Source organism: Natator depressus, chromosome 25 (genome assembly GCF_965152275.1).
Source record: "Natator depressus isolate rNatDep1 chromosome 25, rNatDep2.hap1, whole genome shotgun sequence".
Classification (NCBI taxonomy): Eukaryota; Metazoa; Chordata; order Testudines; family Cheloniidae; genus Natator; species Natator depressus.
In genome coordinates this window covers 6,732,097-6,754,963 of record NC_134258.1, presented here as the reverse complement: position 1 = coordinate 6,754,963, position 22,867 = coordinate 6,732,097, and the positions used below count along the sequence as shown (strand labels likewise).

Below are 22,867 nucleotides of genomic sequence, written 5' to 3'. Positions count from 1 at the left end.
CCACTTACTGGGGGATCAACGCGCAGCGATCGATCCACTAAGGATCGATTTAGCGGGTCTAGTGAAGACCTGCAAAATTGACCGTCGATCACTCTCTCGTCAACTCCGGTACTCCACCGGAACGAGAAGCATAAGGTAAGTCGATGGGAGAGTTTCTCCCATCAACCCAGCGCAGTGTCGACCTAAGGTATGTCGACTCCAGCTACATTATTCACGTAGCTGGAGTTGCGTAACTTAGGTCAATTTAGCCCCATAGTGTAGACCTGCCCTAAGTCTCTCTCCTTTCCAAAGTTCCTTGTTCAGAATGGCCAGCTGTTTCCTTCTTGAACATCTGAGTACAATTAACCAGTTTTCTCTTTGCAACCTTTGTTGGCCTATCTGGAAAGCATAATACAGAACTTGGGTTGTGAGAGCCCTGGGAATAGAGGACACTAAAAAGGAGCAGCTTTCCCCCCTACCCTCAGGTCCCCAGTAGTGTCCCTGCTGGGAGATTAGAAGAGGATCCACCCATCCACATCCTGTGTAGCAGAGATGCAGCTTGAGTCTGACCCTGGAAGCTTTCTTTCCTATTGCTTCCTATTTCAGCTTTCTTCCTATTGCTAAGAAGTTGGAATGGGAAGTATTCAGTGTGATTCCTGAAGCTGGTAATTTGTATAAAGGTATTGAACCTTCTGCACTCAGTAGCTCTGTGTCCCCACCATTCTGCTGAGATTTAGGGATGGGAGAGTGTTTGGGAAGAGCAAGAAAAAGAAGCCACTGGTCTTTTTGGGGGTTGACCTTACCTCCACTTTCCTGGTTTTCTCCATATCCCTCCTTTATGCTCTTCAACCTTCTTCCTTAATTACGTGTTCAATGGGCCACATTCCTCTCCTCACTCATGTGAGCAGTCCCAATGGAAGTCACACGAGTAAAGCAGGGAGGATTTGGCCCAAAATGCTTATTGTTTTTCCATGTGTGTTGCCAGCCCGCTTGTGTTCCCTATTTGCTCCTAGCTTACTAGTTCATTGGTAGGATTTACTTTCAATGTGTCTAAATCAGACAGGATGCCCAATTCCCTAATTCCCCTCTTTCCACTCACTGGGCCACAAGGGTACCTGTGAATCTGAGGAGGCAGGAGAGCAGAGTGGCCACTTACCAAGAAGCACAGGAGGAGAAGGAGAATCAAGCCAAGCAACGCCGAGAGGCAGATGAGGATTATCGCCCAGAATGGGAGCTCTGGAAGGACAAAAGGACGAATTACAGATCTCTAAATTCACAGTCATTTTGGTCTGAAACAAGATTACACACAAGGCCCGGCTGGTGATTTGGCAGAATTCTTGCTACGGCCAAATTTCAAGGGCACTTCTCAACTTAAACAGGAGGTTTGAAAATGTGGGAAGGGGAAAAAGCTGGATGTTAAACGCTCCCTATGTCTTTTCAAGTTTACTTCTCTTTATTTAAGTGCCGTAAACAAGGGATGGATGTGCAGTGGCCTGTGAGTTTCTAGTGCGAAAATGTCCATGTCAGTAAAACACTGCTACAGTGGGCAGTAATTGGGCTCTCTATTGGCAGCTGCAGCAGAGAGGCCCAGGACTGAATGGTTCCTGGATAGCAAACTCCCCTCTTAGCCATTGATCAGGTCTCTCGGTGCATCTCCATCCTTCCTGTTCTCTGCCTGTGGCATGTAGTAGGTTAGTCTCCTGAGGCCTGTAACGCTTGGATCTAATTCTGGCTGGTGGGCATGGTGGGGGGTAGCTGGCCGGGGAGGAAGGGGGGCTGGTGGCCTGTGATGTACAGGCAGTCTGACTAGCTGGTCCCTTCTGGCTTCAAACTCTGACCCTCTATAGGTCTGAGGAGAAGCCTGGCGTGCAGGGGAAGCAGGTACTACTGCTCTGTTCGGTGGATAAGCTGCAGTGCTGGGTGGATAATGCCAGGATTTCCCATGAGTTCCACATGTGTAATGGATTCACCATGGCCAGGCTTGTTGCTCGTTTGCATTTGTTTGCTGCCAGTATTGACGAGGTCAAGTTTGACGGGCCCAAATGATGACTGGAACCACTGTCAGAGTTGTGCTCTCCCCAGGGTATCTGTACCTGCTACTCACCCATGACTCTAACTGCCCCTGCTTGAGTGCTGGCTCCCTGCTGGGAGAGCCAGTTCTCTGCGCTCTTGTCCCCGAAGCCATGGAGACGTCAGTCTAAACCCATGTCTGTGCATGTTCCGTATTAACTTCCTGACGCTTAACGTCTGGTCAGTACCTTTAATGCGGATTGCGTCTCAAAAACACTTACCCGATCTCCCCGGCTCTCCTGCCGTTGTGTTGAGAGGAGAATAATCTGGAAAGAAAAGAGGAATGTGTGAAGAAAAGGAGAACAGCAAGAAAGCAGGTTCCAAAATTCCAGCAGAACCTCAACCGCAGCAACTTGCTCAAGGTTCCAGGGCTCTGCCCTGCCACTCACCATTAACAAGCAAGCTATCCTTGTCTAGAGTGTAGCTGTTCCCGAGCTGAGTGACTCCGTTGGTGAGACGTTTAAACTCCTCATACACTTCTTCTCTTTGAAAGGCCCTGGAGGTGCTGTCCAGCGTAAATTTGCAGACGGCATTAATACCAGTGTACATTTTTCTGGAGATGGGCCTGGAAAATGCAAACCACAAGCCATTGATGTAGGGGGAGGAACACAACAGAGCATGCTGAAATGTACTGAGTGAGATAGACCAGGAGGGTGAAACAAGGATGAAAGTCAATTGAAAGAGTGATGAACAGGTCAGGGCGGTGTTCATGCTCAGCTCTCAGAGCAATCTTCGTTAGCACGCAGGCCGGTTTTCACCTTTAAGTTACCTCTCTTTTTAGAAAAAGAGGAAGGAGCTGGACAAGTCACTTTTCTGCTGGACAAGTCAAACTCATGCCTTCTCCCCCCCACCCACCTATTATCATCCGGGATTGTGGAGAAGGGTGGGTTAGTGGGTTTTGTAGTCTGGGCTGGTCAGTTTTCATTATGCTTTTGCAAAGCTGCTTAATTTCACCCACATCTATATTATCTGTTTTTGCCTAGAGATTAGTTGTGCATGAAAATGACTTTCCCAGCACAAATAAAAGCCCTTTTCTTTGCATTTGTAGAAACATTTGAGGCAAGGCAAAAAAACAAGCGAGTGTGAATGTGATTTTCTTTTCCCTCCAGCGAAAACCCTCCATGCATCTCACTGAGGTTAGGGCTAGGGCAGACAGACGAACGCAGTACCCTCAAATTACAGGAACCAGCATAGGCTCCTGAGTGAGACTTTCAATAAACCTTTCATTGGAAGTTAAAGAATAACAATTCTCGTGTGACAGCCCGTGAGAAGAGACATACCTAAAGCTTTCAACTGAACAGCCAGTGAAGTACTTCTGGATGCTGCTATTTCTGAAAATATTGTCAAGCTGGGTGGAAAAGGAAAAAGGAATTATTGCCACGTGGGCACAAACAGAAGCGTATCAAATTATGTTTGAACAAGAGAAAGGAATACTAGTGAAACAAAGAGCAAAATTCCCGGGGGACCAGGATCGGGCCCCGTTGCAGACCCTGAGAACTTTACCGCTTTCTCAATCTTCTGCTTGTTCAGTCGATGAGAATTTGAATTGGGTTGTTTCAGTTCTGACGAGTAGAAGAGGTTAGTGATGGTGAAGTTTAACCTGAAAGTCTCTTGCTCAGCACTGACGGGAGGCTGAGTCACTGGCTTAATAACTGGCCCCAGAACTGAGAAGAAAGAAAAGAAACCAGTCAAAAATACAGTGAAGAGAAGCAGGCAAAGGCCCATTGGACCAGAGCTGTCCTGGTTTAAGATGGGGAGACAGGAAGGAGCCTTGAGGCATTAGCTGAATTTGAATTTCAGTGGGATTTGGGTGCCAAACTCCCTTAATCCACTTCGAAAGCCCCAGTCTTCCTGTCATTTCTTGGGGATTTTGCATATCAGTTTTTTAATTCAAAACATCCAAACTTTCTGAAATCCCAATGAATGGTTCCAATTAACCCTCCCCTTGTCTAATGATGAAAGTCTGAGCGTGTCACTGGGGACCCGACATGTTGGATTGAGCCAAACATGATGGGCCAGGAAATGGGCACGTGCGCTCTGGGAATTCACCGGCTCAGAGCAGGGAGGTAGAGACGTCTTGGTGGAAAAGAAGAAAGGCAGAGACTTTCTCATCAGCCGTGGAGATTTGGATTAACCAGAATGAAAGTTGGGCAGCCAGCTCTTCTGTACGGCTTACATACCATTCACCCTGGCTCCCTGCAGCTGGTAGCTGTCCCCCAGCCATTGTGCGCTTGCATTCTTCGTTCCATCCTGAAATGTGCTTAGAACAGTCTCCTCGCTGCGATTGGGTGCTGACTTGAAGTAGCACTGGCAGTCGACCACTACAGAGCCAATCCTGGGGGCAGAGAGGTCAAGGCTCTTAATCAAATCGGCCCTCAGAGGATCATCTTTTTATGGGCTATGCTGCTATTTGAAATGTTAATGGAGGTTTTACAGTAAGATGGTGCTGCGTACAGCCCTGGAGACAAGAAATCGCTCTTTAGCCATAGACCAGCCACCTGCTCCCCTTACAAAGTCTCACACCAGTGTTCCTAAACCGGTAGAGGCCAGCTCTGTGGGGGCTAAAAGAAAGGAGGGGTTTTATCGGTATGATCCATTCCAACCTTGTCCTCTGCTGAGATTGCCAACAAGCGCTGGGATTTTCAAAGGGGCCCTAAAGGTACTCAAATCCCCATGAAAGTCAATGGGAGTCGGATGCTTAACTCCCTTTGAAAATCCTAGTCAAGGATACCTGGCTGGGTGGGGGAGGGAAAGGTTTGATGTGGACACTTGTCTAGTGGGAACTAGAGTAAGAACCACCCAACTCATTCCCCATGGACCACCGACCCTCCATGGAATACAAATGACTTTTGGTCCCCCACCAACCTGGGACAGATTCAGACCGGTTCCCTGGAGGTGAGGGTGGGGGGTCTCGTGACCCAACCCCTGAGTCTCCCTACGACCCCGGTTTTGTGAAGAATGCTAATTGCATGAAATGCCAAGTAAGGAAACAGGTAGTTTGGTGACAGTTCTGTTGGCATGAGCAGCACTTCTAGGGGCCAGCAGAGCTGAGCCCAGGCATGTCCTTGGAGGGCAGTCCGTCTCCAGCTCATCTGTCCCTTAACAGCCAGAGTTCATGACTTGCTCTCAGAAGTAGAGTCTGACCCCTTGGGAGATCAGCTACAGCAAAGTGCACGGCCTCAAGCCTTTTACTGAGTTTAATCCCTGATATTTAAACCCTGGGCATGTGCGTGAGAACAAAGAGGTAAGGGAGTGGCTCCTGTGAGTTATTCAGACAGGGCATGAACTAAACTGCACGTCACACTTGGAGCAGAGAGGCATTCTGCAAAGAGCAAGGGAGCAGGATACACAGGGAAAGGCATGAGCATCCATGCCCTTTAATAAACCAAACTGAATCTTGGCACAAACCTCAAGCCTGTGACGCTGCAGAACAGGAATCTGCCTTGAAGTTTACTCTTTTTGTACAGCTGGTTAATCTGAAAGAAACACACCATTAGATATTTCCAGTAGTAAGGGGTGACCTCATGCCTGATGCTTTAGGGCAATAGAAAGACCCGACCATGGTTGAAGATGTGACTGATTTTATATTTGAAATCTGCATCGTGTGGTAAGTGTTCTCATGGTTCCAACCTGACTTTGAGCGTGGCAGCCCTTCTCATTTTATCCCATCACCAACAGAGATTATCACTGGCTGCCATCTTAGTTAACACTCCAGCCATTGAATGGGCAACCTGCAGAGCTAAGAGCATCAATTGCTCTTTCTCTAGATAGTGGTGTAACAGACTCATGTACTCTGTGGGTCAGGCCTGGAGGAGGACCTGTTACACACTCACCGGTGGGTTACACCTGCAGATGTTGGGATCAGTTTGTGCCTACTCCTAAATTTGGTCATTAAGGTACAGGTGCCAACAGGCTGGGTTTAATAGATGGCCTCCACCTTGTCTCTTTTAGAGGTGATCAAGTCCTGTGATTGCTCTGAAGCATGGAGACCCCCCTCTAACGTAACAAATCCTGCCGCTTCTCAAGAATTACGTTACACAATGCACAGGCTCTATCGGGACTGGCAGCAGCGGAGCTGGTTGAAATTTGAAAGCTTGACAATTCTTTGTCCACATTTTGAAGGTCAACAATTAAAACTCATCAAACTGTTCATGGAAGTTGGTGTGAAAATCAGATGGAATAGCCAAGACGGCTTCTGAAAGGTGGCATCTCACCTTGTCCGCAATGTCTTTCTGTAACAGTTGGTAGGCCAAAGACTTCGGGTCTGTGTTGGTTAGGTTTACATTGATTATTTTGAAGTTGAGCAGATACCCCACGTTCTCTGGAGCCACCGTGGGAGGAGGTTTTGTAGTAGTAGCTATGTCTGAAAGGCGGAAGCCTAAATAAATAAATTTGAAAAAAAGGGTTAAGGGTGGTTTTTGACAGCAGTTTTATCCACCTAACCAATGGCAATCAGAGTGGGTCCTTGTTTGATTTCGATGAAGACAGCAGTAAGCTTTTTAACGTAGCTAGTAGCTAAATGAAGAACCTCCGTGACAGCACTGCGACTGGCTTAGTCCTTGTGCCAAAGCCTGTGGACTGCCATAAACTGGAAATCATCATCGACAGAAGGGGAAGTTCATCATATGCTACTAGAGAGCTCAAGCCCCGACGAGGAGAAAGCAGGAATTAAAGTCTCCAGGTGACCCCTAAGGCAACTTCGGATGTTCTCTCTGGATGTTTACCGTTCACGTAAAGGCTGTTACTCTCCAGGGTGTAGGGTCCTAGCTTGGTGATGCCCTTTGTCATGCCACTCAGCTCATGATAAAGCGTCACTCTGTCAAACGTGGCGACTGCAGGGTTGTTTTTGTAGCTGCAGACAGCATCAATCCCGGTGTCCCTGTTATTCACAGACCTGGAGAGTCACAGTTGGGCTTTAGAACACGTCTGACACGGACAGAAAATCACTGGCCTTATTTATGTTACCGCGAAAGCTGACGATTGAGAAACCCAGTGACAATCAGTCTTCATTCACAATCACAGCAGCTGTATTGCACAGTTAGGGGGTTTTAATTCACAGACCCAATAATGAAATGAAATCATTAAAGGGGGTGACTTGGACTGACTTTCCAAATTGCAATATGAACATTAATAGACACGAAACAAGGGAGGAAGAATTAAGTCATAAGGTTACATGGGCAGATCTCAGTTGGGGGAAACGTGGGTTATAAAAAATTATGCTGCTTTACAACCTGCCGGGCGCCTTGGCCCAATTAGTGTCTGTCAAAACAATGGAACCACCCCCACAACAGAGCTCTTACCTAAATGCCATCGCTTTGCATCCAGTGTAGACAGGGCCAATGCTGCTGTTTCTGAGCAGAGGCTTAATCTGTCAAAGAAAAGATCATTTCCTGAGTCTGACACGAGGGTGGGGGGAGAAGGGGGTGTGCAAAGAGGGAGAGCACAAGAGCCAACAAACGAAACAGGCCGGGCAGAGTGTGTCTGTCAGACTTACATAATACAGTATTGTTTTCTCTGTAGAATTGAATTTGAGGGAACCCGGTGTCCCCAAGGCTGTGGTGTAGCGGAGGTTGGTTAAGGTGAAGTTCAGTGTGAAATGCACAGCTGTTGGACTTTGTGGGGTAGTTCGACTCAGAGCTGTGATATCAGAGAGAAAGGATAATAACATAGCAACATACAAAGCCTTCTTCACCCTCAAAGACACCCTCAATCCCAACAGAACTCTACACTTCTACAGGGCTTTCAAGAATTCGTTCTCCACTAATTTTCCTTTGACAGCTTTAATATGAATTAATTTGGTAAAACACTTACTCGGTCCAAGAAGTGCTTCATTGTATTCTGGAAAGGAACAGAGATTATCATTAAGAAGCACAGCTATGGACAGAGAGAATAAAAAATGAAAGAGGATCATAAAACAGATAACTCAGGAATGGACCAACAGAAGAGCTGTAAATGTGTATCTATCAAATAAGTAACCCTGTTGCTTAAGAACGGGTGTATTTTACTATAATCTCAAAGAACTGGAACTCGGAGATAAAAGCTATGTGTACTATTTGAATAAAAAGCTCAAAAATACCTAATTGATTTAGAAGACTAAATCCCATTAATTGTCACTAGGACGTAGTCTCCTACATCGCTCAAGTCACTGCACATGCATTACGGAACAGTGCTCATTTGGTGACTGTCTTGCTATAAATGTGCAGTAAGAGGGTTCACACATCCCCAGAGTGCAGGGCCCTCAGATACAATGTTCCAGTTCAGCCCCATCTCTCTTTATTATATGATGATCCAATTTAAACAAGATTGACCAGTGAGCTTCAAGATGCACCCAATTGAAGTCAGATCAGGAAGACGTTTCATACTCTTCAGATTCCAATGGTGCTTCATAGCTCTTGGGAATTTCTTGGTGTGTCCATTTATTGGTGTGTCGATCCAATATATGGTGTCTCTATTGTTACAGCAGTACAAAGAATTATGTGGAATGGACAAGCTGTTAAGAAATCAGCTGGTTACCATTGACACAGAGGCTGTCCTTGTCCAGGGTGTAGGGGCCCAGCGAGGTGATACCATTTGTCTTGTTGCTGATTTCATGGTAAACACCCACTCTGTCAAAGGGGGGAGCAGTGGAGTCGCGCCTGTGGGTGCAGATGGCATCTACACCGGTGCCATTCCCAGCTCTCACCGGTCTAGAACAGAAAAGCCAATGCCAGATTTGATCACATGTTTAAATTGTTTGCTAATTTTGAAGTTAGATGTTTCATTCTGGGACCTCATTGTTACCATAGCATGGTAATTCATAAGTAAACCCATTGATGGAATGTAAAATACTCCCCTTAACAACATTCTATCAATCAATAAAGCAAACAGGCCATTTATAAAGCTCTAACCATTCAGTGTCCCCCGGAAATCTCTGCTGACATTAACACGTTCCCTTCTTCCATCCACAGTGACAGAAGTATCGTAGGGCTTAATTATGCAAGAGGGAAATATTTACACTTCATTATGATGCCAAATCAATTGATGAGAAATATGTGCTCAGACTGTAGTGTTATAAATAAATATCAGTGCCTGGATCCTTACCTGTAAGCCGTCACTTCACATTTCATATAAGCTGGGCCGATGCTGCTGTTCTCAAATATTGGGTTGAGCTGACAAAGAGAGGACGTCATTAGTCTGTCGTACTGCCGATAGAACCCGATATCCCAAACTGCCCGGGAAGGCTGTGAGTCAGTCACACTTACCAAAGAGATCAAGACTTTCTCAGTAGCATTGAACCTGGTAGAATGAGGAGATCCCAGTTCTGAATCATATCGGAGATTGGTTATGGTGAAGTTCACTGTGAAATGTTCAATTGCTGGAGCGGGGGTTGAGGTTGGCAAAACAGCTGTAAAAAAAAGAAAGGACACAATGAAATATCAATAAACTCACCCCTACAGACATACTGAAACACATCTCTAATTCCATAGATGGAGCTTTATGCAAATTCCAAATGGGTTTTTATTCCCGCCTCAAGGGAATGGCGGACAGTTCTCCTTCGAGGGCTAATTCCATTCCATTTCTGGACATTACAGTGCTAATAAGCGATGGTCACATAAACACCACCCTATACCGGAAACCTACTGACCGCTATGCCTACCTACATGCCTCCAGCTTTCATCCAGACCACACCACACGATCCATTGTTTACAGCCAAGCTCTACGATACAACCGCATTTGCTCCAACCCCTCAGACAGAGACAAACACAAGATCTCTATCAAGGGTTCTTACAACTACAATACCCACCTGCTGAAGTGAAGAAACAGACTGACAGAGCCAGAAGAGTACCCAGAACTTACCTACTACAGGACAGGCCCAACAAAGAAAATAACAGAACGCCACTAGCCATCACCTTCAGCCCCCAACTAAAACCTGTCCAACGCATCATCAAGGATCTACAACCTATCCTGAAGGACGACCCATCACTCTCACAGATCTTGAGAGACAGGCCAGTCCTTGCTTACAGACAGCCCCCCAACCTGAAGCTAATATTCACCAGCAACCACACACCACACAACAGAACCACTAACCCAGGAACCTATCCTTGCAACAAAGCCCGTTGCCAACTGTGTCCACATACGTATTCAGGGGACACCATCATAGGGCCTAATCACATCAGCCACACTATCAGAGGCTCGTTCACCTGCATATCTACCAATATGATATATGCCATCATGTGTCGGCAATGCCCCTCTGCCATGTACATTGGCCAAACTGGACAGTCTCTACGTAAAAGAATAAACGGACACAAATCAGACGTCAAGAATTATAACATTCAAAAACCAGTCGGAGAACACTTCAATCTCTTTGGTCACTTGATTACAGACCTAAAAGTGGCAATTCTTCAACAAAAAAACTTCAAAAACAGACTCCAACGAGAGACTGCTGAATTGGAATTAATTTGCACTGGATACAATTAACTTAGGCTTGAATAAAGACTGGGAGTGGATGGGTCATTATACAAAGTAAAACGATTTCCCCATGTTTAGCCTCCCCTCCCCGCCCCCCGCTGTTCCTCAGACGTTCTTGTCAACTGCTGGAAATGGCCCGCCTTGATTATCACTACAAAAGGTTCCCCCCACCCCCCGCCCTGCTCTCCTGCTAGTAATAGCTCATCTTAAGTGATCACTCTTGTTACGGTGTGAATGGTAACACCCATTTTTTCATGTTCTCTATGTATATAAATCTCCCCACTGTATTTTCCACTACATGCATCCGATGATGTGAGCTGTAGCTCACGAAAGCTTATGCTCAAATAAATTTGTTAGTCTCTAAGGTGCCACAGGTACTCCTTTTCTTATTGTGAGCAGAGTCACAGTTCTACACAAGCACTATTCACCACCTGTCTTCTATTAAATTTTGAAAGTTTGTATCTTTCCAATTTTTTCAGTAAGGATCATTCTGAACTATACTCACTTGGCAGCGCTGGTGCTTCGTTATAGCCTGGAATGAGAAGGGAAAATGATGAGAGGGCAACTGGAGAGGTGGGGAGGGAAGAAAGTGACAGGTAGAAGCAAGGATGGTCCAGAAAGAGCAGTAGGGCATAACACAGTCACTGACTTTCTATGGTCTGTGACTCTTCCGGGGCTGGGACTCTTTCTTGTTATATGTGATCTTAAACGTCCATCAAATATATGGTGTCTCTATTGTTACATCAGTGCAAAGAATTACGTGGAATGGACAAGCTGTTAAGAAATCAGCTGGTTACCATTGACACAGAGGCTGTCCTTGTCCAGGGTGTAGGGGCCCAGCGAGGTGATACCGTTTGTCTTGTTGCTGATTTCATGGTAAACACCCACTCTGTCAAAGGGGGGAGCAGTGGAGTCGCGCCTGTGGGTGCAGATGGCATCTACACCGGTGCCATTCCCAGCTCTCACCGGTCTAGAACAGAAAAGCCAATGTCAGATTTGATCCTGTGTTTAAATTATTTGCTGATGACTGTCCAATGCTGAACAAAATGACTGAAAATCAGCCTTCACATTGTAGGGTAATGTGATAAGCTCGGCCCCTGGATCCTTACCTGTAAGCCGTCACTTCACATCTCATATAAGCTGGGCCGATGCTGCTGTTCTCAAATATTGGGTTGAGCTAACAAAGAGAGGACGTCATTAGTCTGTCGTACTGCCGATAGAACCCGATATCCCAAACTGCCCGGGAAGGCTGTGAGTCAGTCACACTTACCAAAGAGATCAAGACTTTCTCAGTAGCATTGAACCTGGTAGAATGAGGAGATCCCAGTTCTGAATCATACCGGAGATTGGTTATGGTGAAGTTCACTGTGAAATGTTCAATTGCTGGAGCGGGGGTTGAGGTTGGCAAAACAGCTGAAAAAAAATGAAAGAACAGAATGAAAAATCAGTGAACGCCCTCATGATGACAGTAATCATATGTAGCTCGTAAAACATTTGCAGTTATGTTGGATCAAAAAGTATCTTTTATTTTCCTAAAGGAACCACGAATCCATTATCATTAGACTGCCAGTTGCATTGGAATATCAGACTCTCTCTAGCTCTGCAAAATAACAAAGTGCACCACTTTTTTCATACTGTTTGGAAGCTTCGTACACTGTGCTCTGCCCACGAGGACATTGATAGCGTTTCCCTGGCAGATTAAATCTAATCAAAGAACTGTTCCTTCTATTACTAACGTTGGCAGAATTTGATTTTAATATTTTATAATTTTGACAGATTATATAGATGTTAATTTTTAAGCATTTTTAATGTTTTTATTGATTTAAATGTTCACATTTCTGAAAATTGAGTTTTAAGCTTTTAATTTTTTTATTAGCAGGTTGTCAATGGGGGGTGTCGGACAATAGTTATTTAAATCAAACTCTGAGAAGTTCTAAGTCTGCATTTTTCTGACTTTGCGTATCTGTATATTTCCTTTATTATCAATGGAAATATTGTTTCCTCAGTTTGTGTGTGTACGGTGGAAGTGACGTTTACTGACATAAAAATCTCATCCTTCCAAGCCTATGTATTACTTAGCAATTACCTGTGTTTAATTTCATCTGACATTATGTTCCTAACATCCATAGGACCAGATTCTGCCATGCTTGGTCTGGCAGAATAATCCCTTACTCTAAGTATATTCCATTGATGTCAAATGAGACTAGTCAGTGAGTAAAATACTGTTCACCATGACTAAGGGTAGCGTGAAGCTCACATCACCTGTATATTTCCTAAGTAATGCGGCATTGTGTGGGTGGCTTGTGAAAGTGAAATCGACCCCAAGACACACACAGAGGGGGCACAGGTTGCCATTCACCCTGCAGCCCCTTTACACCATTTGCACTAGAACTGGTTGAGATGTTTTGAATTTTTGAAGATTTTTGAGCACAAAACATTAATGAAAAATTTCCATCTGGCGGGGGGGCAATTTCCCCCCCTCCCCATTTTCCCACTGGCCTTAATTTCTACAGCATGTAGGGACCACTAGATCCATGTAAATCTGGATCTCATGGCCTCTTCCTTGGCCTTCCCCATCTCTGCCCTCGAGGCTGTGCTGTGCAGAGCTGGCTCAGAGATCTCCTCCATGCACACTCCTGGAAGGCTGTATGACCTTCACTCTCACACAGCCAAGGAGTGGAACTTAGCCCCAAGGAGTCTGCATTCTAACTCATCCCAACAAACAATAGCAACATTTGAACATGGAGAGTTACATTTTCAGAAGCATCTAAGTGATTATGACCTACTGAAAATCTGGACATACCTTAGGTGCTTTTGGAAATGATACCTTTCAAAGACCAAAGCCTCCCTATAAGCATTTTTTGGTCCTGTCTAAAGAAGCTAGCCCAAGAAAAGGTCTTGCTTGTTGGCTGGGAAGTGGTGGCTGGGAAGAAGGAAGTTGTCATCTGAAGGGAAGTCAGTACGTAGAGTGGGTTGTGGAACTTTTGAGGATGCCACCTCTAAGTTGGGCAAAACAACTGGCTGACACGAGTACTACTTCTAATATGAATAATGGCAAAACCCTGTAAAATATAAATCTATAGTAAAAAGCAGGGGGTTACCATTACCTATCCGTCTCTCTAAGCATTCATACCTGAAGTAAGCATTGGAGAAACTCATTCAGTTTCCCACTCTACTGTAGAGGTACTAATTACTACTGTAGTCTCACCTGGGAAAGTGGTCTCTAGAGGAGATGTGGATGTATCTGCTGTTGCAGAGGTGGCTGCAACGGTCATAACAGATGTTGAACTAGCAAGAAGAGCAATTATGGTTGGCTCTGATGTGGAAGTGCTAATTAGTGATGTGGGCTCAGCTAGGGAGGAGGTTGGACGAGCAGAAGTGGATGTTTCTGCTAACGGAGAGGTAGCAGCATGTTTAGTCTCAGCAGTGGAAGTGGTCACTGGGGCTGCGGTGATGGATTCTGCTCCTGTTGTGAGATACGTTGCTGTGGTCCCAGGTTTGTTTGGGATCACAGGAGCTGCTGCTTTGGTGGTACTCTCTAATGTTGTACTTTTGGTGGTCATGTTGGTTTTAACCACAGGAGTTGTCTGTGTAGTTGTGACATTATTATCTTGATTTTGTTCCACTGGCTTAATGGTCTTCTGGTAGATTATTTCAGTTATTTCACGATCTGTGTGGAGAAATGTATCTCCATTATACTATTTTACATCAGGACTTATACCACATATTGAGTGCGAATCCACGGAATATGCATATCAATAATATGTGGTCATTGTGAATATACAGGGTGTTGGTTTTAGCTTAAACATTCCAACATTTTTTCCCCAGTTGTGATTTTTTTCCATCTATGTTTTAACAATTTACAAATAGAATGCATAAGAGACTCACTCTGCAGATCCCTCTGGAATACATTTTTGGATTCACTAGGCCTCTTTCCTGATTACACTAAAGGCCCCATACACTGCTCCAACAGTGGCTGTAACTATAATTTGCACTCTCTTCAAGGCCCCCATATTCATAGATTCCAAGGCCGGAGGGAACAACTGTGGTCATCGAGTCTGACCTCCTGTAAGCCATAGAACTTCCCAAGAATAACCCCTTTTGAATTAGAGCATATCTTAAACAACCTTGATTTTAAAATTATCAGTAATGGAGAATCCACGTCAACCCTTGGTACATTGTTCCAATGGTTAATTATTCTCACTTTTAAAAATTAACACTTTTTTCCCAGCTGAATTTGTCTAGCTTCAACTTCCAGGTATTCAGACTCGTAATACTTTTGTTTGCAATATTAAAGAAGCTATTATCAAATATTTCTTCCTAAGACAGGTCCTTACAGATTGTTATCAAGTCACCCCTTAACCTGCTCTTTGTTAAGCTAAATAAATTGAGCTCCTTGAGTGCATCACACGAATGCATGATTCTAATCATTCTCTGCTGGGCTCTTCTCTGAAACCTCTCCCATTTATCAACATCCTTCTTGACCTGTGCACACCAGAACTGGACACAATATTCCAGCAGAACTTCCACCACTGCCCGATACAGAGGTAAAATAACCTGAGCATGCCTCCCAGAGCAGACCACTCAGGTCAGTTCACCCAAAACAGCTTCAGAGGGACAGGAGGAGGAAGAGGAGGTCCTCCCTCATAACTTTTAGCCCAGTGGTTCGGGTCCTTACTTGGGATGTGGAAGACTGACTGTTGCACTGTGGATAAACAATAAAAGAATCATTTGTGCAGGGGATCTGGGTCCTGAATCTCCCACATCCCGGGTGGGTGCTCTAATGAAAAAGATACAGAATCACTCTTACACATTCTCTCTCTCTCTCCTCCTATCCCTGCACACTCATTGTGTAGGAGCCTAGGTGTCTAACTGAGGCTTCGTGAATCACACTGATCTTCTAACTGCCTAAAAGAGCATCACAGCACCACAGCTCCATTTGTGTATTCAGGCTTTAACTTTTTAAGTTTGAACTTTTCAGTGCCGCTGACTTCAGTGAGAATGCTCAGTTGCTTGAATGCTTTGCTGAAAAGAGAAAAGGAGTACTGGTGGCACCTTAGAGACTAACCAATTTATTTGAGCATAAGCTTTCGTGAGCTACAGCTCACTTCATCGGATGCATCTTGCTAAAAAGAGACTAACTTAGTCCTATGCTGAATGTTAAGCACGTGCTCAAGGACCTAAATATTTTACTGAATTGGGGCCTTGATACTTAATGTTTCCATTTCAGGCTTTCAAGATAGTTTTGCAAATGGGAAATAACTACCAAGAAAAATTCAGAGAATTCCTGTTTCAATACCGTTTTTGTCAGTTTGTATCCCCCTTCCTCCCATATTTCTTTATGTTCATTAATAACTTTCAAGAAGATTATCTGACTTCAGTTAAGCAGGCAACATTATTATAATAAGAAACTCCCATATGTTCTCTTTATTCTTTCTTTTATGTTCATATCTCCCTTGTTTTCTATACCCATGGAAAGTCTACATTTTGCCACCTATATCCCAAATAATATCCAATTACTCTAGGTAGCATGAAACCTTCATTTTTTTATCCACAAAATATCTCCATTCTAATTCCATAAACAATAAGAAAAATGGTTTCTTTTAATATATGACTTCAAAAGGATGACAACCCAGACTCCTCCTGCTTAAAATAGGTCTGGACTCACGGAGAAGCAAATTCTGCAATGACAAAGGATACGCAAGATGAAAACAATGCCCTTACTCGTCAAAACAGTTGTGGTAGGTGAAAGCGATGTTGTGGTTGTCACAGAGATGGCTGTTCTTGTCTCCCCTCTGAGATGGACGCCCAAAGCAGTTGTGGTCTCAGCTGGGGAAGTGGTCACTGGGGCTGCGGTGATGGATTCTGCTCCTGTTGTGAGATACGTTGCTGTGGTCCCAGGTTTGTTTGGGATCACAGGAGCTGCTGCTTTGGTGGTACTCTCTAATGCTGTACTTTTCGTTGTGGTGGTGTTGGTTTTAACCACAGGAGTTGTCTGTGTAGTTGTGACATTATTATCTTTATTTTGTTCCACTGGCTTAACAGTCTTCTGGTAGATTATTTCAGTTATTTCACGGTCTGTGAAGAGAAATGTATTTCCATTAAGGTATTTTACATAGGTGCTAATACCACATATTGAGTGCAAATCTACAGAATATGCATATCAATAATATATTGTCATTGTGAATATACACACTGTTTTAGCTGAAACATTCCAACAATTTTTTCCCAGTTGTGAATATCTTCTATCTATGCTTATCACAATTTACATATAGAATGCAGGAGAGATTCACTGCAGAGGTAAAATAACCTGAGCATGCCTCCCAGAGCAGGCCACTCAGGTCAGTTCACCCAAAACAGCTTCGGGAGGAGAGGAGGAGGAAGAGGAGGTCCTCCCTCATAACTTTTAGCCCAATGGTTCGGGTCCTCACTTGGGATGTGGAAGACTGACTGTTGCACTGTGGATAAATAATAAAAGAAACATTTGTGCAGGGGATCTGGGTCCTGAATCTCCCACATCCCGGGTGGGTGCTCTCATGAAAAAGATATAGAATCACTCTTGCGCATTCTCTCTCTCTCCTCCTATCTTTGCACACTCATTGTGTTGGAGCCTAGGTGTCTAACTGAGGCTTCGTGAATCACACTGATCTTCTGACTGCCTAGAAGAGCGTCACAGCACCACAGCTCCCTTTGTGCATTCAGGCTTTAACTTTTTAAGTTTGAACTTTTCAGTGCCGCTGACTTCAGTGGGACTGCTCAGTTGCTTGAATGCTTTGCTGAAAAGAGACTAACTTAGTCCTATGCTGAATATTAAGCACGTGCTCCAGGAACTAAATATTTTACTGAATTGGGGCCATAGTACTTAATGTTTCCATTTCAGGCTTTCAAGATAGTTTTGCAAATGGGAAATAACTACCAAGAAAGATTCAGAGAATTTCTGTTTTAATACCTTTTTTGTTAGTTTGTATCCGCTTTCCTCCAATATTTATTTATGTTCATTAATAACTTTCAAGAAGATTATTTAACTTCAGTTAAGCAGGCAACATTATTATAATAAGAAACTCCCATATGTTCTCTTTAATCTTTCTTTTATGTTCATATCTCCCTTGTTTCCTATACCCATGGAAAGTCTACATTTTGCCACCTCTATCCCAAATAATATCCAATTACTCTAGGTAGCATGAAACCTTCGTATTTTTTTATCCTCAAAATATCTCCATTCTAATTGCATCAACACTAAGAAAAATTATTTCTTTTAATATGTTACTTCAAAAGGATGACAACCCAGACTCCTCCTGCTTAAAATGGGTCTGGACTCACGGGGAAGCAAATTCTGCCACTACAAAGGATACGCAAGATGAAAACAATGCCCTTACTTGTCAAAGCAGCTGTGGTAGGTGAAAGCGATGTTGTGACTGTCACAGCTGCTGTTGTCTCTCCTCTGATCGGTAAGCCTAGCGTGGTTGTGGTCTCAGTTGTGGAAGTTGTGAAAAGGGCAGGTGTGGTTGTTCCCTGTCTGGTAGTGGAGGTGTAAGTTGTTGTGGTCTCAGCAGGGGTAGTGGTGATCGGAGCCGCTGTGCTTCTCTCCGCTGCTGTAGCAGTGGGTGATGATTTAGTACTCTGGGCTAGAACAGCGGTGACAGGGGATGCTGGGAGGGTCCCCAGTTCTGTGGTGGTGCCCAAAGCTGCTGGGATCTCAGCTGAGGAACTGGTCTCCAGAGCAGATGTGGATGGTTTAGGACCTGCTGTGGTGGGAGTCAGTGTCCCTGTGGTCTTCGCTGGAGAAGTCACCGTAACAGAAACTGTGGCTGTCTCTCCTAAAGAGGAGGTGACTGCACTTGTGGTCGCAGTGGGATAAGTGACAGGTAGAACAGATGTGGTTGTGTCAACTTCTGTAGAGGCGTTGGGAATTCTCGTGGTCTCAGAGGACAAAACTGTCTCAAGACGGACCGTGGATGTCAACGGTAAAATGGAAGTGACTCCAGTTGCGGTCTCAGTGAGGGATGTGGCCACAGGGGCTGGTGTGGTGATAGCCAGAGTGGTGGTTGTTTCAACGGGGGAAGTAGTAGGAAAGGCAACTGTGGCAGTACTTCCTGCTGTCATCTCTGCGGGACCGGTCTGTAAAGGAGATGTGAAGGTTTCTGCTCCGGTAGGAGTGGTTATAGCTGTGCTCTTATGGGTTGAAGTGGTGGGAGGCGCAGCCGCGGTTGTCTCTTCTGCTGTAGTCGTCCCAGTTATCGCTGTAGTCTCAGCCAGGGACGGGGACTCCCGAGCAGCTGTGGAGATCTCGCGAATAAGAGAAGAGGCTACTGTTGTGCTTTCGGGAAGAGAAGTGGTAGGAAAGGCAACTGTGCTCGTCTCTTCTAGTGCAGTGGCATTCGCTTTTGCTGCAGTCTCAGCTAGGGAAGTGGTCTCTCGAAGGGCTGTGGGGGTCTTTTGAATAACAGAAGTGGTGGAAGCAGTAATCCCAGGCAGTGAAGCAGTAGGAAACGGAACTGTGGTTGTCTCTTCTGCTGTGCTGGTACTAGGTATTTCTGTAGTCTTGGCTGCAGAAGTGGTCTCTGCAGGAGAGGTGGAGGTCTCTGGTATACTCGAGGTGGCTATAACTTTGCTTTCGTAGGGTGCAGTAGTGGGAAGAGTAATTGTGGTTGTCTCGCCTACTGCAGTGGTACCAGTTACTGCTGTAGTCTCCTTTGGGGAAGAGGTCTCCAGAGCACCAGTGGAGGTCTCTGAAGTAGCAGAGGTGGCTGCCGCTGTGGTCCTAAGAAGTGTAGTGGTAGGAAGAGGAGGTGGTGTTGTCTCTTCTACTCTAGTGCTACTAGTTATTGCTGTCGTTTCAGCTGCAGAAGTCATCTCTGGAGGAGAGGTGGATGTTTCGCCAGTGGTTCTGGTGGATACAACTGTGCTTTCAGGTTGTGAAACTGTGGAAATGGAAAGTGTGGTTGTCTCCTCGATTGTCGTAGCACTAATCATTGCTGTCGTCTCAGCTGGGGATGTGGTCTCTAGCAGAGCTGTGGAGGTCTCTGGAATAGCTGAGGAGGCTCTAGCTGTGCTCCCAGGTAGCGCACTCGTAGGAAGAGGTACTGCGCTTGTCCCCTCGGTTGTAGTCGTGCTAGTCATTGCTGTCGTTTCCGCGGCAGAAGTTGTCTCTGGAGGAGGGGTGGGTGTTTCTCCTTCGCTGGAGGGGGCTGCAGCTGTGCTTTCAGGTCGTGAACTTGCAGAAAGGGGAAGTCTCCTCGTCTCTTCGGTTGCAGTGGTACGAGTTATTGCTGGAGACATGGACTCTACAGGGGATGTGGACGTCTCTAGTATACTGGAGGTGGCTGCAGCTGTGCTCCCTGGTGTTGTAATGGGAGGAAGAGGAACTGTGCTTGTCTTTTCTACTGTAGTGCTACTAATTATTGCTGTAGTCTCAGCTGGGGAATTGGTCTGTAGAGGACCCGTAGAGGTCACTGGTGGAGCAGAAGGGACTGCAGCTGTGGTCTCATAGAGTGAACTGCTCGGGAGGACAATTGTGGTTCCCTCCTTGACTGTGTTAGTAGCTATTGCTGTTGTCTCCGCTGGAGAAGTGGTCTCTGGAGGAAATGTGGACGTCTCTTCCCTCGCAGAGGTGGCTGGAGCTGTGCTCTTAGGTAATGAAGTGGTAGGATGCGCAACAATGGTTGTCCCCTCGACTGTCCTGTTACTGAATAATGCTGTAGTCTCACCCGGGAAATTGGTCTCTAGATGAGATGTGGACGTTTCTGCTGTTGCAGAGGTGCCTGCAACGGTCATAACAGATGCTGAACTAGCAGGAAGAGCAACTGTGGTTGGCTCTGATGTGGAAGTGCTAATTTGTGCTGTGGGCTCACCTAGGGAGGAGGTTGGATGAGCAGAAGTGGATGTTTCTGCTAAGGGAGAGGTAGCTGCATGTTTAGTCTCAGCTGGGGAAGTGGTCACTGGGGTTGCGGTGATGGATTCTGCTCCTGTTGTGAGATACGTTGCTGTGGTCCCAGGTTTGTTTGGGATCACAGGAGCTGCTGCTTTGGTGGTACTCTCTAATGTTGTACTTTTTGTCGTGTTGGTTTTAACCACAGGAGTTGTCTGTGTTGTTGTGACATTATTATCTTGATTTTGTTCCACTGCCTTAACGGTCTTCTGGTAGATTATTTCAGTTATTTCACGATCTGTGTAGAGAAATGTATAACCATTAAGGTATTTTACATAGGCGCTTATACCACATATTGAGTGCAAATCCACAGAATATGCATATCAATAATATATTGTCATTGTGAATATACACACTGTTTTAGCTGAAACATTCCAACAATTTTTTCCCAGTTGTGAATATCTTCTATCTATGCTTATCACAATTTACATATAGAATGCAGGAGATATTCACTGCAGAGGTAAAATAACCTGAGCATGCCTCCCAGAGCAGGCCACTCAGGTCAGTTCACCCAAAACAGCTTCGGAGGGAGAGGAGGAGGAAGAGGAGGTCCTCCCTCGTAACTTTTAGCCCAATGGTTCGGGTCCTCACTTGGGATGTGGAAGACTGACTATTGCACTGTGGATAAACAATAAAAGAATCATTTGTGCAGGGGATCTGGGTCCTGCATCTCCCACATCCCGCGTGAGTGCTCTCATGAAAAAGATATAGAATCACTCTTATGCATTTTCTCTCTCTCCTCCTATCTTTGCACACTCATTGTGTAGGAGCCTAGGTGCCTAACTGAGGCTTCGTGAATCACACTGATCTTCTATCTGCCTAGAAGAGCGTCACAGCACCACAGCTCCCTTTGTGCATTCAGGCTTTAACTTTTTAAGTTTGAACTTTTCAGTGCCGCTGACTTCAGTGGGACTGCTCAGTTGCTTGAATGCTTTGCTGTAAAGAGACTAACTTAGTCCTATGCTGAATGTTAAGCACGTACTCAAGGACCTAAATATTTTACTGAATTGGGGCCATAGTACTTAATGTTTCCATTTCAGGCTTTCAAGATAGTTTTGCAAATGGGAAATAACTACCAAAAAAAACTCAGAGAATTCCTGTTTCAATACCGTTTTTGTCAGTTTGTATCCCCCTTCCTCCCATATTTATTTATGTTCATAAATAACTTTCAAGAAGATTATTTAACTTCAGTTAAGCAGGCAACATTATTATAATAAGAAAATCCCATATGTTCTCTTTATTCTTTCTTTTATGTTCAAATCTCCCTTGTTTTCTATACCCATGGAAAGTCTACATTTTGCCACCTCTACCCCAAATAATATCCAATTACTCTAGGTAGCATGAAACCTTCATTTTTTTATCCACAAAATATCTCCATTCTAATTCCATAAACACTAAGAAAAATGGTTTCTTTTAATGTGTGACTTCAAAAGGATGACAACCCAGACTCCTCCTGCTTAAAATGGGTCTGGACTCACAGGGAAGCAAATTCTGGAATGACAAAGGATACACAAGAGGAAAACAACACCCTTACTTGTCAAAGCAGTTGTGGTAGGTGAAAGTGATGTTGTGGTTGTCACAGAGATGGCTGTTCTTGTCTCCCCTCTGAGATGGACGCCCAAAACGGTTGTGGTCTCAGCTGGGGAAGTGGTCACTGGGGTTGCGGTGGTGGATTCTGCTCCTGTTGTGAGATACGTTGCTGTGGTCCCAGGTTTGTTTGGGATCACAGGAGCTGCTGCTTTGGTGGTACTCTCTAATGTTGTACTTTTCGTTGTGGTGGTGTTGGTTTCAACCACAGAAGTTGTCTGTGTAGTTGTGACATTATTATCTTTATTTTGTTCCACTGGCTTAACGGTCTTCTGGTAGATTATTTCAGTTATTTCACGATCTGTGAAGAGAAATGTATTTCCATTAAGGTATTTTACATAGGTGCTAATACCACATATTGAGTGCAAATCCACAGAACACGCATATCAATAATATACTGTCATTGTGAATATACACACTGTTTTAGCTGAAACATTCCAACAATTTTTTCCCAGTTGTGACTATCTTCTATCTATGCTTATCACAATTTACATATAGAATGCAGGAGAGATTCACTGCAGAGGTAAAATAACCTGAGCATGCCTCCCAGAGCAGGCCACTCAGGTCAGTTGACCCAAAACAGCTTCGGAGGGAGAGGAGGAGGAAGAGGAGGTCCTCCCTCATAACTTTTAGCCCAGTGGTTCGGGTCCTCACTTGGGATGTGGAAGACTGACTGTTGCACTGTGGATAAATAATAAAAGAATCATTTGTGCAGGGGATCTGGGTCCTGAATCTCCCACATCCCGGGTGAGTGCTCTAATGAAAAAGATATAGAATCACTCTTACGCATTCTCTCTCTGTCTCTCCTCCTATCCCTGCACACTCATTGTGTCGGAGCCTATGTGTCTAACTGAG

General features: G+C 44.8%; 1 protein-coding gene across 1 annotated transcript; it reads right to left on the bottom strand.

Annotated features, from left to right (window-relative positions):
- Nucleotides 1-2,308: 2,308 nt before the first annotated feature.
- On the bottom strand, nt 2,309-20,271 carry LOC141977971 (mucin-16-like). Its single transcript, XM_074939806.1, has 19 exons — nt 19,938-20,271; nt 13,706-13,963; nt 11,768-11,910; nt 11,607-11,674; nt 11,295-11,467; nt 11,003-11,029; nt 9,291-9,433; nt 9,130-9,197; nt 8,563-8,735; nt 7,861-7,887; nt 7,544-7,686; nt 7,350-7,417; nt 6,774-6,943; nt 6,264-6,427; nt 5,458-5,525; nt 4,230-4,384; nt 3,553-3,713; nt 3,330-3,397; nt 2,309-2,614 (listed from the first exon to the last, which is right to left on the bottom strand). Exons 1-19 carry the CDS (start codon nt 20,269-20,271, stop codon nt 2,407-2,409), a joined length of 2,619 nt encoding a protein of 872 aa, XP_074795907.1. The 3' UTR covers nt 2,309-2,406.
- Between the last annotated feature and the right edge of the window lie 2,596 nt (nt 20,272-22,867).